This window comes from Taeniopygia guttata, chromosome 3, assembly GCF_048771995.1.
Source record: "Taeniopygia guttata chromosome 3, bTaeGut7.mat, whole genome shotgun sequence".
NCBI lineage: Eukaryota > Metazoa > Chordata > Aves > Passeriformes > Estrildidae > Taeniopygia > Taeniopygia guttata.
This window is the reverse complement of record NC_133027.1, coordinates 31,085,726-31,104,284: the sequence shown is the minus strand read 5'-3', so window position 1 is coordinate 31,104,284 and position 18,559 is coordinate 31,085,726. Positions and strand designations below refer to the sequence as shown.

At 40.2% G+C, this 18,559-nt stretch overlaps 1 protein-coding gene and 1 non-coding gene across 3 annotated transcripts in view; both read left to right on the top strand.

The window, feature by feature from the left end:
- The first annotated feature begins 600 nt into the window (after positions 1–600).
- Positions 601–18,559, top strand: part of OGFRL1 (opioid growth factor receptor like 1) — a 79,422-nt gene continuing 61,463 nt past the window's right edge. Inside the window, exons 1-2 of one of the 2 annotated variants that reach the window (XM_072926530.1) lie at positions 601–905; positions 6,881–6,990. In XM_072926530.1, the coding sequence (XP_072782631.1) occupies positions 6,952–6,990 (39 nt within the window). In that variant the 5' untranslated portion in view covers positions 601–905; positions 6,881–6,951. The remainder of the gene's footprint in view (positions 906–6,880; positions 6,991–18,559) is intronic. The other variant, XM_072926529.1, reaches the window with a different exon arrangement.
- MIR30B (microRNA mir-30b) lies at positions 10,056–10,128 on the top strand. Its single transcript, NR_049006.1, has one exon. It is a non-coding gene; the product is annotated as a microRNA mir-30b (primary transcript).

Below are 18,559 nucleotides of genomic sequence, written 5' to 3'. Positions count from 1 at the left end.
TGATCTCAAGTCGCGGTAATTCCACGATAGCCTTGGTGAGACAGTGAGACCCAAGGTGGCGGTTTTCACCTGTGAGTTATCCTTACTATTTCTTCTGCTCACTTCTTGGGTATATAAAGGACTTAGTGCTCCCCACAGTCCAAAACTGGCATAAGAACGACTCAAGGGGGGCTTTTGGTCTCCACCAACTCCTCTCCCCGGACACCCAGCTGGGAACGTCACTCAGCTTCTTCGCAAGTCCTTTCTCCCTTCCACCCGTGCCGGCTCTCGGAGCAGGCCTGCGGGCGGGCAGGCGAGGCAGGACCGGCGGGCCGGGGCGAGCGGGGCCGTGTCCCGGGGCCCTCACGGCCGCCCCGCGCCGCGCGGGGGAGGCGGGCCCGCCCGCCGCGCCGCCCCATTGGCTCCGCGCGGGACACTCCGCGCTCCCCGGCGCCCCATTGGCCGAGACGGCCCCTGCCCCGAGCCGATTGGCGGAGCGGGCCGGGATCCCCTCCGGTGGGGGGGCGGCGCTCGGGCGGGGGCGGCCGCTCGGTCACCTGCGGCCGGGGCGGCTCCGCTCCGCTCCGCTCCACCGGCCCCGCCGGGGCAGCCGCGGCGTCACCGGGAACGGCCGGGAAAAGCCGGAGAAACAAAGAACATGGCGAGGGGAGGAGGAGCTTCCGCCACCTCAACCGCTGGGAAGGGCGCTCCGGGGGCGTACAATGCCCGCCGCGGGGCGGGTTCGCTTCCCTCCGCCCTCTTTCCCCGCCCTTGTGGCCGGGCTGGCGGGGGGCTGGGGCGGAACGGGACGGGACGGGCTGAACTGAACTGAGCTGGACTGGACTGGAGGTGGCCGTCGGCAGACAGGGTCCCCTGTCTGCCACAAGTTTCGCCCAGAGTGGGAAAGTTGGGCGGGATCCGGCCAGGTAAGGAGCGGGCGGGGGTCCTGGGACACCTGCGGGCCGGGCCGCGCTCCCGCTCCCCCGCGTCTCCGGGGCCGCAGGTGCGGCCGTGCCCGCCGGGCCCCGCGGAGCCGGTGGGGGTCAGGCAGCCCCCGCGTCTGGAAACTTTTTAGGAACTTGGAAGGTTGTCCGCCCTGGTTGTCTCCGTGTCTGGGGAGAGCCGTCGCCGTGCGCCAGCAAGCGACACCTGGCCCAAAACCTGACGGGACTGTCAGGGCCAGAGCGGGAATCTCCGAAAAAACTTCCTAAAATTGCATGCAGTTACAGTCTTACCTGTGGAGCGGTATGGGACCGCTGCCCTTGTGAAAAGAAAGCTCTGCAACCCATTTTCTTCTGGCGTTTGCACAGAGTACGGCTCTCTGCTGGTTTTTCTCAACTCTCAAATTATTCTTTAGCTCTGGTCTTGAATAAATATTGCTCATGTCAGAATGATTACGGTACTGTTGAGAGGCCTTGGTCGGGATTTTGATCTTTTTAGTTTGTACTGAGATGGAGACTTTGTTGTTTTTCCTTTTTTTTTTTTGTTTTTAAACTTTTAAACTAACTAATGATTTGAGCATCCGGTTTGAGGGGTAGCTTAAATGAATCATACTAAGCGTTTAGCTTTTCGGCGTTTGTTTTAAGATGTCTTGAGCTAGTTAGCTGAAATTTGAATTTTCAGAAATGTTTAGACATTAAGAGATAAATCACTGGGCTGACTAAAGTCATGATTAATACGTTCATAATTAATTCAGTTACGGTCTCGGGCCCCCCATCCTCCCCCAGATTCACATGGAGGCAGCTCAATTGCATATCAAAAGCCTCTTCTCATTTTCATTTAGTAAGTTGTTAGACTTTCAAACTGTTCTTGCTCCCTTTCATCTCACTTTGCTCACACCCTCAACAACTGAAATGAAATTTTGGGGCAAGTGTGCCTGTGTACTTGCTTATACAAAAGTAATAAAGACAGCTTAGCGATAGTAAAGCCAGAAGTGTAAATAGCCGTTCTTTTCTCTCAAAGGTTAATTAGTTATCATCTTTATATCTGTACGTGTAAGTATAAGCTGAATAAAATTTTAAGGTGAAAGTGCACAGCCATTCTGGAAGGTACTGTTACACATTGTCCCAGCTTAAGAAGAATATCTCTTTAAAATGTGTTGACATTTAATTGACCTTTGAAAGTTCATTCTGTTAATCATACTCAAAGCACTAAAGCTATGGTTGACTGATCTGGTGCTCGTACATTCAGCCGTGCTCAGCATATAAATTCTGCAGCATAATTGCTACTTATTGAGCAAGAGTTTCTTTTCTTCTCTGAAAATGAGAAAGTTTTGCTTCGCCTCCGGCTGGGTGCTACGGGTAGAGTTATGAATCCAAATGTTTTCCTGCCATCAGTTGTTGTGGTGGGTGTGGCCTCCAGCAAGGCTAGAAATTCCTTTGCTGAAACTCTGGTTTTTCCTTCCTGAGGCCGCACATAGGGCAAGGTAACCTTGAAGGTTACTTCTGTATTTACTTTGAGTCAAAACACAGTAGGTCACTTTGCTTTTTGTGTTTTAAGCTCTTCTATATGCCAGCTGTTTGAATGGAGAAGGCTGAGTTTAGAAAGGTTGATTGCAGAAGTAACTTCCCTTTCCCCCTCAAAAACTTGGCTCTTAAAGTCAAACTTAATATACCCATGTTAATATACGTGCTACCTTTTTATGGCTGTTGTCCATAGCTTTGTTGTAACTCAAACTCATACAGATACAGGGAATGGAAGCATTACTTATCAGCTTACTGTCAAAAGATCTGGATAAATATTAATTTTTACTGTGTTCACTTTCTGGATAGATTTCCCAATGAGGCTAATATAATTGGTAATAGTTATTGTATGTTGAGACCTCTTGTGTCGTATCATGAATTTGTAAGTCTGTTGCCTCATGAGAAATAAGGGAAATACTAAATGTTAAATGCAGTATCAATGATTCCTAATACATCATTAGCTCTTTGCTGTTACCATTGAAAACTAATTAATAGCTCTTAGTGATAAATCTACTTACAAAGTTAGAGACCTGGCATTGCTGTTGTAGTTCTCTAAGCTATTTTGTCAATGCTGCTTTTGTACTAGAATCCCCTTCCCCGAGCTATGAAGACAGATGTGATGTTCAAAGTGCATTTGCAGTCACATAACTGCCCTGACATTGTGTTGTTAGGAGCTGTTAAAGCCCACCGAGGGAGGGGTTGTCATCTGAGCAAGTATTTTTGTCAGAGTTGTGTCCACCAGCGCACAAGTGCTTTGAATACTTAAAAGTGATCCTGTGGTTGAGGTTTGTTTATTTTAGTAGAATAGATACAAGTACCACACGTGATTCATTTCACTGATTCTTTAGAAAGCTGAGTGAAGATAAATGTGCCAAGAACATGTCTGTACTTTCTGTACAGTTGACAAAAGGAGGAGGAAAAATATCCAGGGTAGCTTAAGGGCTGGAGTGTGCAGATACCTGACCTGCAGCTGCCCTGATGCCCATAGCCCAGCGTTGGCACCCACTTCGTCTGTGGTACTTGCAGAGGTGACCTCTGTCACCTCAAAGGGCAGTGATCAGAGCTTCAGGGACCAACAGGACATGTAAAGAGAGATCTGCTCTGCAGCTTAGCTTTTATAGAGGCTTAAGTCTTGGGTCTAGCTAGGTGGAGGTGTCAATCCATTTCTTACTTGCAGTTGGAAACACTGCAGTGGAATGACAGGCCTGAGCAAGGTCCCCTTTTGTCAAGGGGTCATCTTACTGATTTGCGGGAGTGATTTGAATGTGGTGGCTCTCCTGGGTGGCAGAAGCTGCTCCTGTTGAAAGCAGTTGTTAAAGTGTGGATGGCATCAGCACATGGGCACAGGCATTCAAGTGGGGGAGTGAAAGCCAAGTTTTGAGTTGTGGCTGAGACAGGCCTAGAGGGGGATTTAAACCTGAACTCTTGTTGTCGTAATGTTTGTATTGTGTAGCAAGGTTTCTGGTGCAGCTGGTGTATTCCCAAACTCCTTATGTTATTGTTAGGATAAAAGACGGATCTGGAAGTTGCACATTCTTGCACTTAGCAGTTGAGAAGCAACAGGGTGAGCAGGGGATTTGAGAACCACGCAGTGGTTTGGACGTACAGTATTAGTTCAATTAGTGTTGGTACAAGTACCCACTGGCAGGAAGCTGTGTGCTCGGAGGGTAGTAGCAGCCAAGAGCGGATGTTTGAAGTTTTAATATCTATAATTTTATCAGGCACCTAAACCCTTGAGGGTTAAGAGGGAGAGTGTTATGAAGGTAATGGTTGATCTTTCTATCTGCATTCCTAGATTACTCTGAGGAGGATAATGTGAAGTCATTCTCTGAAGATTATGGCATTGCGTGAAGGAATGTAGCACTGGGCCATAAATTAACAGAAACAGAAAAAGTTCATTTCAACTCCAGTTAATTAACTCAGTCATTTGCATATGTAATCCTTTGTATCAAAAACCTGTACTGTATAAATATATCTTTTACAATAGCAGCCCACCACAGCAAATAGATTTTTGTGCAGGAAAGTTTCCCCTTCTCTTTTATATTCGGGTGTGTAGACAGTAAGTTTTACATTATTATGTAAGACTGCTTCTATGACACTTCATGTTGAATAAAACACATATGTTCTTAATCTGTTGGATCCACAGAGGCCTTTCCTCTGTAACCATTTGAAATTTTAGAACCACGTGTTAGAGTGCATACATAGACAGGTTCAGTTGCATTTTAACATACTCACTGGTCAAGGTGAGCCCGAGCCATCCTAATGTGACATGCCTGACATAATCCCAAGGGGATTAGTTGTTAAGACATTTGAAAAACAAAGTGAGTTCTTGCTTCAGTGTTCTTCCTTAGTGACACATGTTCTAAATTAAAGCTTTTGCAGCAAGTTCATTATAAACTTTCTCTGAGTCTAAGCAACTGAGAGATGTTCTTGGAGCTGTCAAGATATGTATAGCTCTAATTTTTAGCTGACTACTAAATCTATATTTGTCCATGAGGGATTTTCCTCACTATTGACCATCAGAAAAGTGTGGTGTTTTTTTGTTTGTTTGTTTGTTTGTTTTTTAATAGGAAAAGGTTTCATATATGTCCTATTTCTTTTCTGTAATCTCTGGGCAGTTATTTCTGCTATCAGGAGTAAAATGCAGCTATATGAACTGTTTGCATCTGTGGAAAGCTGTGTGGGGACAGCATTTAGAGTAACTGTGACTTATACTGAAAACTTTGGGGTGAAGGTGAGGAAGAAGGATACTTCTAAGTTCCCAATGCCTGAAGTTAATCAGCAGGGGTTTCTTCTTACTTTGTGCCCTCTTCCCACCTGTCATTTCTCACAGCTATTTTAGCTGTTCCAGATGGGCTCACTGCCTTCTTCTCTTGCAGAATTTTGTAGTGTGTGCATTCTTTGGCATGTCAGTGTTGATGGCTGTGTAGTAGTTTTTTGAGCACTTCAGAGTTTCCCCAGCATCTTAGCTAGGGCATTTATGCTGGTAAGCCCTCTCTTCTCGTGCTTCACTGGTCAGTCTAATGCTTTCTCCTTGCTTTGTAGGATGGAATTGTGCCTCTCTTTTAAGTTGGTGGGTGTTTTTTTTTTTTTTTTGTCATGTGCTTATTAGTCTCTTGTAACTTCTGCTTCTGAAAAGCTGGGAGGAAAGGCCTTTTCACGGTGATGAGGATACAGGTTAACATTAACAAGATTCAGGTTCATGGCCCTGTCAGTATGATGTCAGCATTTTATCTGATAGCTCAGAATGTTTAAGTTCAAACTGTAGGAACAAGCAGGTATTTAACTACTGTTGTTCAACCCCATTCTGTTCCCTCATTTCCTAAGCCTGGTCGCACCCAAGAAAAGGTAAGGCTCTTGGAAATAAATGAAGAATGGGACTTGAGTAGGTGTATTGCCCCAGTTGGTATGTGTGCAAAGTTTAGTGCATTTGCTGCACATGAACTCTAGTTTTATTCTTTAAATGTTGCTGTTATGTTTCTCATGGTGTTCTTAATACAGTTGCTTTCTGCACACTTTTAGTAGATGTTTTGCTTCATGTAGTACCTAGTAGCTCTCTTTCATCTAGAACTAATTTCTGGAAATGTTCAAGTACCTTTGGGATGAGAGTAATCAATGCATTGCACAACCTCTCTCTTTGATTCATGTGGCACATCCAGAATGGTTCAGGTATCAGGAGTGCAAATTGATAAATAAGTACAGGTATCAGGAGTGCAAATTTATAAATAATATGCTTTCAGTATATACATTTCAGTTAATAAGTGCTATGTCCTGCACTTCTTTAGCTTTTGTTGTTTGCTCATAACTTAGGTTTCAGAACTGTCATGTGTGTATTCTCCCTCTGCTTTAGGTTAGTTTACTTTGGTTCTCCTTTTTTTGTTTTTTCTATGCTTTTCTCCGTTTCTGTTTCTTTGGGTTTTGCTTAATATTGTAGTTCTGTCTTGTGTATCTGTTTGCTTATCCATCTTCACGGAAGTTCTCTATGTCCTTTTTCCTCTAGAATGGTTGCATGAATAAATTCTTCTCCGTCTTAAAGGCTCTGGGGATTTTGCTTTTCTGAAATCATGTTAAATCTGAGATTGAGTGTGTGGTTGGTTTTGGTTGTGTAATCTGTACATTTCTTAATATAATAAATGAGAAGTCATTATGCCATTTCTGGTGGGAAATTTAAATTCTTCAGGGTTGTTTCTGAATACTTATGCTGCCTTAGCAGCTAACCTTTATCTGCATGAATTGAGAGACAGCTGGATTCAGCAGTAATGTGTCACTTTAAACACATTCTAAGTTTCAAATGACGATACCAGAAAAGGACACAGTTTTAATAATGGTTGTTAGGAGCTATCTGACTTCTTGCAGACAGTCCTAATAACGAGAACTATGCGATCTGAACTGCTGAACTTCTGGAATTACATTAACTTCTGTTCATGTATGTGATACAGATTCCTGGAAATCTGAGGAAATTCTTGGTGGACGAAGAATGTAATTCTCCCTGGAGGTGTGGATATCTCTTATGAAGGGGACAGAAGTAGGATCAGCTGATATCCATGAAGTACGTTCTTGGGCTTTTTTTGGTCAGGTATAATGCTAGTGGGGTACACTGTAGTATTCATTCACTTGAGTGAATTAGAAGCTGATTAAAGTCTTTAATGATTAGACATTGAGGAGAGAATTTTGGGAAGAGGCTCAAGAAAACAAGGTGCTACATGTTGTTCATGATTTTACCAAGAGTTTTGACATCTTGTTCCCAAATGTTTGGATGTTTTGTGTCTCGTTTGGTGCGTAATTTCAACTGCTTGTCTGCAACTGCCTTCTTAGTGTAGGGGGAGCCTGCTGCTTCAGGCATTTTAGAGCTCAAATGCAGTTGAGAGAATTGGATTCATCTGCAACAGTTGGAGATACTCATGCTGTATCATAACAGCTGTGAACTTGAGTTCACATAAGTAATGTGTGGTTAATCTTTCTGTGCTGTCAGTGACAGGAAGAGGAGGAACTATATTTTCTCATATTTAATGATGATCTTAAAGTTTTTGAAAGGCAAATTTGAAAATGTAAACTATAAATCAACTTAGGAAATAATTGCCATGAGTTAAGTTTTTGCAAATTCTATGTAGCTTTTAATTTGCATTTTCACTTGTTGATATTCTGGTGTTAATCTGATATGATTAAAAACTAATTTACCTGTTTGAGTTCCCCTATCACCTTGTCTGTATGGAAGGTAACAGAAAATATAGAGGCCCTGTTTTTGAATTCTAGGAGCACTTGGCAAGTTTTGATTTAGTTGCTTTGTTTGTTTGTTTTTGTAGTTCTTTTCTTTGCACCAATAATCCATTAATCTGACTTAGAAATTTCTAGAGAATGAGAGAAAAGCAGTGGAAAGCTTTTTTATTCACAGAAACAGGCCTTAAGTGCTACCAGTTTGCTCCTTTCTCCTTCTGGGATATGAGCTAAAAATTCATGAAGACATTGAAATGTTTGAATGTTGTTCCTTTTGTCTTACCTGTATTCTACCTGTTCAGGTATGTTTCACCTTATCAAAATCAGCATGTATCACGTCCTGTTGATTACTATTTGAGTCTTGGGCACTTTCTAGCTAAACATCTCTGTAAGAATACTTTACAAATTAAACATCAGAGTGGTAAAGACAACTCCTTGCCTTCTCCTGCATAACAGTCCATACTGTGTGACAAAGTGCCTCACAGTTTTAGTTTGACATCTTTTGACTTTCATACAGATAGAATCTATTTGTATTTTTAAATGGAAAGGTAGCCATATATGGAATGGAATTGGATATGATTGCTGATATAATGTCCTTCATCTAATTAATTCCATTTGATAGCTTTCCTACATGTTCCCCCTTTAAGGTGTGGATATTAGGCCAACATATTTACAAATTAAATGGTAATTTTAGTGTCATGAGTAGGTGTAATTAGGATGAAATGCTTCCATTCTGCATCAATATTGTGCATTTGAGGGTTTTTTGGGCTTGGTTTCGTTTTGGGGTTTTTTTGTTTTGTTTTTTGTTAATAGTAACAAATAGTATGCATATTGTTTTACAAGGTGATTTAAGTGTATTTCTTAGCTGGCTTGTGATAAATGAGACTTGCCAAGAGAAGAACTCTTTTCCTTTTTTCCCAAAGTATTGTTTTAGTAAATATATTTTCTTATGTCCTGTTCTTCAGTAGATCTCACACAGGAAAGGCCATTGCCTCCTCATATTGCCAACTTTGTGTAAAGTTGGGGACCTTACTGAGAGTTTCATAGCTTGTTATGATTGCTCTCCTAAGAAGAGGGTGAGAGGATCCTGTGGCTCTGTCGTGGTATATAGATGCCAAGCGCTAGGAATTCCTGGAATGTAGAGTTGTGCAGCACTGATAAAGTTTGCTTTGTTTCCTTAGTGACTTGGCCCATTGAGAAAATGTGATTCCCTAGGAAGCTTTAATAGCTCGAAGTTTATATTGGATAAAGAGAAAGGCCCTAGCATAATTCTGCTTGTTTTCACCTGCTGCCTGAAAGATTAATTTTCTTAACCTTAGTATAGAAAATATAATCCTGAATTTTGAAAGTGATTTATAGAGATCCTTCACACTTATCAGTTTGAGTAAATACACCACAGGCTTCTGCGTTCCAGCTACAGTCTTTTCATAACCTACTTGGTTTAGTGTGGTAATTTCATTTGGAGGTAAGAAAGTTTCAAGGAAAAACACCTTGTAATTAGAGTGATATAATCACTCTGCTTGCCTGCTGTAGTTTCATATGACTTCAGAAAAATAGTTGAGTGATTAATCTTTAATTTTCCTCATCATTAACTTAATAAGGAAATGGGAGATAGAACAAAAAACAAACAGCAGAACTGTACAACTGAGATGCTGTAATGCCAAATTTTTTTAGCTTTTTCATTTGGTGAAAAATGTCATTCTGCCAATTCCTTGTGAAGTGTAGCAGCAACTGGTTAGCTCAGATAATTTGTAGAAATCTTTAACTTTATTGAAGTCTTTGCAGAGCTTGCTATACAACTTCTTCCTTTTCCCCCACAGTCCCCTGTGGGCTGGGTGGTGCGGTTTTTCCCATGGTTTTATTTAGAAGCAAATATTGTATAAGCTAATGTCTAGTATCATATAATTTCCTTGCACCCACTTTTCTGAGGCGAAGGAAGACATCCCAGATACTTAAGTGAAATACCCTTAGGAAGGGTTTGGTTGTATTTTGGTGCTGGTTGCTATCTTTAGTTGCTGTGCTGATAAGTGAATAGAATGGTGTGGTTTTTATATGAATAGGACAGGATCGGTCAAGTCTCTTGGAGAACAAAAACAAATACAACAGTGGAAGCAAGTTGCTCTTTTTGTACATCTTTATTTAATTCTTACTGGGTGTAAAACAGGCAATATAATACTAGAAGTGTAATTCTTGAATAAAAAATATGCCTGGCTGTTTCTAAATGTTCCTCTGGAAGTTACACTTTATTTCATTAGTAAATACTATTAAAACAGTCCGGTGTACATCTGCGGGCAGCAACACAGCAACAGAAGTTGTAGTAGATCTTAACTAACCTGCTTGGAGGCTTCTGCATGTTAATAATATAAAATAAACAGCCAAGGAATGTGTATTGCTGTTGACAGTGAGCGACTGTAAACATCCTCGACTGGAAGCTGTGAAGCAGCAGATGGGGCTTTCAGTCGGATGTTTGCAGCTGCCAACTGCCACAGACGTCAAGAAATGTTTGACACCTAAAACATAGCTGTCTAAAACTTTTATTTCATTTATCACAGGCATGTGAATTAGGACAAGCTTCTCTAGGTACTGCTTAATCTTTCTAGGGATGTCTGTGTCTGAATATCTATAAATAATCAAATCTCTGTTAGGAAGAATCAAAAATTGAATCAGGTTTTATTTTTAACTCCAAACTTGGTTCTAAGTTTTCAGAGTTGCTCATTGTACAGATTGCTTGGCTTTGATTTTAGACTCCGCTACAAAGTTTTCACAAGATTATTTCACATCTTTATCATGTCTCCAATGGTTCATTCAGAATTTGAAATGCTAAACCTTGTAGGAAATAATCACTTAAAGGACTTCTGGAAACTAGAAATTCACCAGTAAGCAAAACTGGGGGTGGGGAAGTATTAAAAATTTATTTTTCCTGGAAGAGGCCCAGCCCTGAAAAATGATGGTGAGGTCAGGGTGACTTCATGTGTCCAGGTTTACCTCTGATGTATCATAGTATCTCAGCTGTTTGAGGTTCACTGACCTCCCTTGCAAACAAAAAAAAAAAAAAAAAAAAAAAAAAAGAAAGAGGAAATGCTAGAAGTTGATTCATACTTTTCTAGAAGTCAATTGAGGCAATTTCGTATTCTACCAATTAGTTATATGTGTGGGTGTACCCTGTTGCTAAAATAATGACCGTAAGATGACCATAAGAGATAGAGAACAATTTTTGTGATTGGGACACTACTTAAGGTTACTGCTGTCATACCAGGAAAAGAGCAGTGAGGTTGTAGCACATAACTGATTAAAGTGGGTAATAAAAGCACTAGTGAATTCCTTCTTGAGAGAACATATAGATGATCTGCATCTGCTTGGTACATATGCTTAAATATCTATGCTTTTGGTAAAGTGAGTTGTGTTGTTAATTGTTTTTTTTCTTGCTGTCGGTATCCTTTTTCTCAAATATGTTTGTGTGCATGTTTGTATAAGAGTATAGTAAAGTATAAACATTACTCTGTCCCTTTACATTTCACATAAAATACAGGTGCCCTAAGACTTTCCAGTCTTTGTGACTTTTTTTTGTAAAGGAGTTATTGTCCTGGTCAGAGTTCTTACAAAGCATTATTGTCATGTAGATAGGTAAAACAGTGTCTGCAATATCCCCATATTTTATGTTTGAGAAACTTCACTGATTTGTGTTTTGCAAATAGCATTCAGTGAAGATTTGTATACTTGTCAGGTTAAAATTATGTTGTATTTCAGTAATGCTTGAAAGTCCTCTTAGGATTAGCACCATACATCATCTTGCACACTTCTCATTCATAGTAAGGTATGAGGTCTCCCAAAAAGGATTTACAGTCTGATTCAAGACCGGTGGAATTTAGATGATGTGAGCAAGAGTCACATAGGAAGACTGAGAGGAGGAGGGCAGAGGGATGGGCATTTTTAGTGGCTTTGAGTTGCCTGCTAATTAAAATGTAGGAAGACAGAAGGCATGTATTCTTAGCCAGTTATTTATTTGGGTGTAAATATCTTGAAAGATGATGGTTTAGTTGAATGGTATATGGATTTGAAATTAGGACAGACGCTGATGAAGCTGTGATTTTAGGTTGATGATTTTTTTCTCTGCAAATGCAGGAGGTGAAGTGGGCTGAGATTTCCAAATGCCTTTTCTTGCAGATCTAAGTGACTCTGAAAAGCTTGTAGTGAACTCAGAAAAAGAAAATTCAACAAATACAGCATTTGATTTAAAATAATTGCAAATTTAATTCAGGGCCAAGGTAGTTGCTCAGGGTATGGCTTACATGGGTTGTAGAAGTAGCTGAATTGTTGGTGTTTATGGCGGAAGAAAAATGGGAATTATAAGCAACAGTCAGGTTACATTTGTGAATGATAGAGGTGGGCGTTACTGCTGACAAAGTAGAACAGTAATGAACAGAGTTGTGGTTTAACAAATAACAAGTGCTTAGAGGATTATTTCTGGGCCTAAAACTGGCTTTATTGAAAACCATGAGAACTTTTTAAGTGAACTTGTAATGAAATGTATGAGACTTGGATGCACTTGAGAAATGCCATCTAGGCAGAGGATTCTTGACATAATCGCTTCGTCTGGAAAGCTTCACAGTAGTTTTGAAGAGGATTGAGCAATAGGAAAAGACTTGGATAGGAAGAGTATTTAATATCAAAAGCATTAAGTACCTCCTGTGAAGATTTACATATTGATAATATTTGTGCTTTGGCAGGAAATTCTTTCAATACCCATTCTATTACTCTTCTTCCTGAATTACGTACCGTCTCAAAGTTCAGCATGTTTCCTCTTGGAAAATGCAGTAATACGTTGCGACTGTTTTCTTCAGCCTCTCTAATCACACTACGTGCACATGAGCTTTCTTTGTAAAAAGCAGCTTCAGACACGTAACCTGCTCTTGTGCCAACTACCTCTTAAAAACTGCTAGTGCTAAACTTCAGAAGAATTTATGGTGGTTTCACACTGTCTGGATGCCAGGCACCCATGAAAGCCACTCTATCACTGCCTTCCACCACTGGACAGGGAAAGAAAACAAAGCAAAAGGTTCATGAGTTGAAATAAGGATAGAAAGAGATCACTTGCCAAGTATTGTCATGGGCAAAACAGAGTTGACTTGGGGATATTAATTGAATTTATTACCATTTAAAATTAGAGCAGAATAATGAGAAGTAAAACAAAGCTTAAAGGCACCTTTTCCCCACTCCTCCATCCTTCCCAGGGTCTGCCTCCTCCCCCACAGTGGAAAAGGGAGATGGAGAATGGTGGCTACGATCAGTTCATCACAGGTTGTTCTTGATGGTGCTCAGGGAGAGTCTTTCCCCTGCTCAAGTGTGGGATCCCTCCCATAGGAGACAGTTCTCCAGGAACTTCTCCAATGTGAATCCTTCCCATGGACTTAAGTTCTTCATGAACTGTTCCAGCATGGATCACTCTTCCACAGGGTGCAGTTCTTCAGGCACAGCCTGATCCCAGTGTGGATCCCCCACAGAACCACAAGTCCTACCAGGAGCTTGTTCCAGCATGGGCTCCTCTCTCTATGAGTCTGTGGGTCCTTAGCAGAAGCCTGCTCCAGTACAGACTTCCAGCAGGGTCACACCATCTTTTGGGCTTCCACCTACTCAGGTGTGGGTTTCCTCCATGGGCTGCCGGTGAATCTCTTCATCCCCACAGAGTGCAGGTGAATCTCTGCTCCAGTGCCTAGAGCATCTCTTCCCTCTCCTTCTCCACTGACCTTAGTGTTTGCATAGTATTCCCCTCACCTATTCTCACTCCTCTCTTCTTTGAACCAAATTATTTTTGCACAATAACTTATTTTCCTTCTTGAGTATGTTATTATGGGGCACTACTGCCTTCTCAGACTGGTTTGGTCTTGGCCAGCAGCGGGTCTGGCTATCATTGGCTTTGCCAGACATGGGAAAAGTGTCTGGCAGCTTCTCACAGAAGCCACCCTTTTAGTCTCCACTGCTACTGAAACCTGGCCATGCAAACCTAATACAAGAGTGTTAGAGAGCAGTGGCCCTTATTTTCTGTGTGAAATAGCAGCTGGCTGCTAACTTTGTCTTACCTTAAATATTGGTGTATGTTGTCTTACTTGGTACTTGTTGAGTTTATGGTCACCCTGAGGAGGCAGGGTCTTGTTTTCAGGCCCTGGCTTTCAGATTTGGATAGGTCAAGTCAAGCCCTCTTCACACATCTATAGAATTAACAAGGTATTCTTAAAAAGCTTCTTCATTCCCCAGCCCTGTTTGAAAAGAAAAGAACAGATTTTATCTGAGGGGTCTTGTTTTTGACTCTGCAGAAGTTATGTCTGCCCACCAGGAAGGAGGGAATGAAAAGAGGAAAGTCAACCAGTGCTATTTACATCTGCATGCTGTTTATGGAAATCATCTTTAAAATGACAGGGCAGCTGTTAGAAACAGCCCAATCCGTCTGCCTACATATACACTTGTTATGGAGAAAATACAGGTGATGATGTGAATGGAAACCTTTCAGTACTGAGCTGCTGTTCCTACTCAAGCTGCACTCAAAACCCTATATTGTTCAGATATGTGCTTTAACTCTTTGCTTGAAAAATTAGTGTTTAATTGCCCTGTTTCTTGAGAAGTTCTTTTTGGTAATTATATGTGAAATAGGCATTTAACAATGTGCTTGTGTTGTTTAGAAACAGAATAAAAGAAGATGAACTAATCCTGTATCACTGAAAATATCTGAATTAGTTAGAAAGGATGATTCTTTTGAGTTGAAGTGAGTTGAGTTGAATTTGGCATATAACTTTTTCCCTTTAAGCAGTAATTTACAGACCAAGATCCACAAGCACCATTTTTTTTCCTATTGTCATATACAGGCTCTTTTGGTTTTTTCCTAAAGCTTCAAATAGTTATTATGAAACAAATAAATGAACAAAGGATATGGGAAGGAAGCCACGTGCCATGCAGTGACATAGTGTTTTTCCAGATGATAGCTTGAGGCATCTTTTTAGCTGTGGATGTCAACATAGCTGCTTTTATTTAACAATACATCTCTTAATTTAATATGGATGGCCAGCATTTCCCTCCAATTCAGGCTTCCTGTTATTGGCACTTGGATTTTTCTTGTGAATAAATTGGAAATACTTTCTGTAACTTGTCTTGTGTTGCTGAAGTATTTTTTCTTCCCCCTTCCTTGTACATCCTTTGATTAAATACATACTTCCTTTCATAGTGCAGAGTGTAGAAATTTAATTAAAGAACTTCTGCCTGTAGCAAGGCCAGACTAGCAGTGGAAGAGAGGGATATTGCTCAGAGCAGTTTTTTTGCAATCTCCTTTGGGCATCTGGGTATATTTCAGTCAGTAGTGGGTCTTTGGAACATCGACCTAGCGGAGCTCTGAGCCATTCTGTCTTCTTCATTGCACTCCTTTTGTAACCCATCTTGTGTAAGGACAGAGGACTTGCTTTTAGTTCTCTGGGATGCTGTGCAGAGATCTCTTGTCTCTTTGCTTTCACCGTATCGCTCATCTCAGCCATTCCTTGACTCACCTTAATTCATTAGATGCAATTTACACTGCTTGCTTTTGTCTTTATCACAGCCTGCACATGAAATAACTCCCACATCCAGTTATTCTGTAATGCTGTTATTCTCTGTTATGGACCTGAACTTTTTCAATCCTTTTCAAACCTTTTTCCTTGGTCTCAGAAATAAAAGGTTAATCAGTCAACTACCTTTTTAACTACTTTGTTACAGTAAAAGATTTGGGAAGTTTGTGCACTCTGCTGAAGGCCATAGGCTGTTAACAGATGTTCTTACAGTAATGTTTATAGTACTCTTTTTCCTCTTGCCCTATTCGCTTTCTGTATACTTAGAGAATAGGATTAATATTTTCACATTGCTGTGGTGACTTTGCAGAGTTGATAGCTGCATTTCTAAAGTGTGCTGCTAATTCTGGGAAAGCTGCTTTGTTCTGTGCAGAGCAGTGAAAACATTTTAATTCCTCCAGAAAGATTTTCACTATTCTGCATAACAAATTGTGTATCCTTAATGTTCCTTTATATATATATATTTATATATGTATCCTTGAAACTGACTATATTAAGAAGTTCCACTATAAGAGGCTGATATACTGCCTTGTGTTTTTATCTGTGTGTGTGTACTTATGTGTACACAAACACACACACCTGTATCATGGAAGGAGGAGAAGGAGGCAAAGGAAGCTGGGCAAATGGCTTGAGTTTTTGCCTATCCATTGCCTAGATGTGCATGCTGTACAGAGTAAACCAGCCTTCTGTTCTGGAATTTCTAGTACAGTTAGTTGCTAACATTCTGCCTGTAGATGATGACATTATTCAATGGAATATGTGCTTGTCTGAAGCTGTTGATCAGAAACTAGGGGTTTAAAAAAAAAGCAGCTGAATACTTAGGTACAAATGCTGCTTTTCCTTTAGAGCAAGCATCTTATTACTGTGTCAGCAATTTAATTTATGGAGGCTAGAATGATCTTTGAAATTCCTCTATTTTGATTGTTAAAAGCTATGTAACCTTAAAGAGCCTTTCCAGATATCTGATGTGATTCTGGGATTCATAACAATGATTGGTTCTCTAACTATAAGTGTTCCTCATTAACATTCTGAAATGGTTTCAAAACATACAGAGGGGTTTTTGACAGCTTAACCTAAACAGTGATGAAATGGTAGAAAGCGTATGTGAGACAAATTTACTTGCTATCTCCTTGAAATCATACCTGCTATGAGGGGTTTTGGTCTTTTGTTTGAGTAGTGTCTTTAGACACTCCAGCCAGTAATTGGAGCTTCTATGTAATGCATGGAAAGCAGTGAAAGCAAGGAAACTGGCTTAGGTCCTAGATTTACAGGGCAAGGGCAAGACCCAACAAGGTGCAGGGGGAGAAGCATAGAAAGCATTATGGCTCTGCAGAATTGGTGTAATGTCCTCTCTGCAAAACTTTCTCCAGCTCTTCTTAGAGAAACTTGAATGTACAGAAGCATCTTCAGAAATACTTGAAAGAACACAGGTCAGACTTACTTGAAATGGCTGCATGTATTCTGCAGAGCTTGTTAGATGCGGCCCAGGGCTATGACCCTGCAGATGTACAGTTCTTAGCAAAGGTGGCAACCATTGACGGGTCAATGATACAGGTATCTCTGAATCAGTGAGGTACCTCAACAATTCTTATTTTATGAAATAATAAGCTTCTTCACAAAGAAACTAATAGGAATTATTAACATTCTGAAAATAAATATGGTCGTGTCTTAAGTTGGAAGTGTACTGGAAATGTAATTTCTCTGTCCCACAGTGAGTTAGTGTGGTTATCATTATCTTTGAATACTTTGTGGGATTCTAATTGTTCATAAAATTCAGTAGGAAATACCTATGAAAAGCATTTATATTGTTGAACTTATTACAGCTGTGCTGCAGTTAAATATATCTGATCTGCACTGTTCTAGGCTTACATTAATGAATAATGAGAAGTCCTTTTACATGACAATTTTATATGTTTTATTTCCGATACCCATTTAGGAATGGGATAACTTGTCCCCAGTTGCTCTGCTTGTTTCTCTCCTTTAGCTTCAAAGTCAGTCTGGGATAACTACCTCAGGTGTACGTATCTGTGCTCATAGAAGTCTGTTTGTAGTCAGATGAATTCAATATTTTTTCCTCAAAGGAAGAAATTCAAAAGGTAGAAAGCTTTTGAGCAACACAAGGGGAAAGATGAAATATGGACTGAAAAAGTGTAGCACTTTTGAATGGCTTACAAAAATCTTACTAGTTGTGGAAAAATCCATAATCAAGGGAGATAGCAAAGATAAAATGTCTGAGAATAGAGGTGGACATGGTGCTTTAAAATATTCTTTCCCTTCCTCCTGCCACAAGAAATCCCTAAATAGATGTCTTTCAGCCTTTATTCTATGAATATAAATTAGCAGATAATGAAGCAATATATAAAATTAGTATGAAAATGTCATGGATTGGAGGCAGGACAGCTGGACAGTCAGAAAAAGAAAGACTTTTACCAGAAACAACAGGATTTTAATGTTGGTGCTCATGATCAGGTAGAAGTCAATTATATAGTAGTGCTTTATGACAATATTCTATAGACTTGTCAGGCTTGTGATTAAAAAGCTGGGTACGTGTAGTCAGATACAAATGTTGATGGCATTCCTTCAACTTTAGCAATCCAGAATGATGTTTAACAACCGCTATTAAAATAAGACATAGTTTAGAAGATGCCAATGACTTGTAGCAAGGAATTGGAGAGCAGTAATATAAAAAACTTGGTGGATTGGTAATCTAAAATTAGTGTACTCCAGATTACAGATGGAAACTAAATTGTACCAGGGCTTAACTGGGTGAGTAGAGTTTATGACTGCCTATAGAGTGTCAGCTTTGACATGGTTTTGGACAGAAATACTGAAATAGAACTTGGACCAAAGTAGGTAAGTTGAGTAGGATCTACCAGGAAGTGGAACTTACTTGTTACATTGTCTATTTATTTTATTTAATGTTAAATCAGGCACATTGATAGCCTCATACAAACACTACCCTTTATGATATATTACATGATATTGGATTTGGCAGCCCAAAATATCCTGATAGAAAAAATTGAAATAGTAAAATGTCTAGATATGGTGTATCTGGTGAACAGATTTAAAAATATCGATGAAGAATAGTCACTGAGTGTTATGTTTCCCTGGGGTGGAGAGTGGTAGGCTTTGATTATTTGTTTTCTCTTGGTTTTTGTTTTGTTTTGGTTTTGGTTTTTTTTTTTGTTTGTTTGTTTGTTTTGTTTTTGTTTTTTCTCTCTATAGGAATGCTCAGGTATTCCTGAGGATTTGCACGCAAAATAAATATTGGAAAGGTACAATGAAGATGGGAACAGGTCATATGGTAGTTTGTTATAT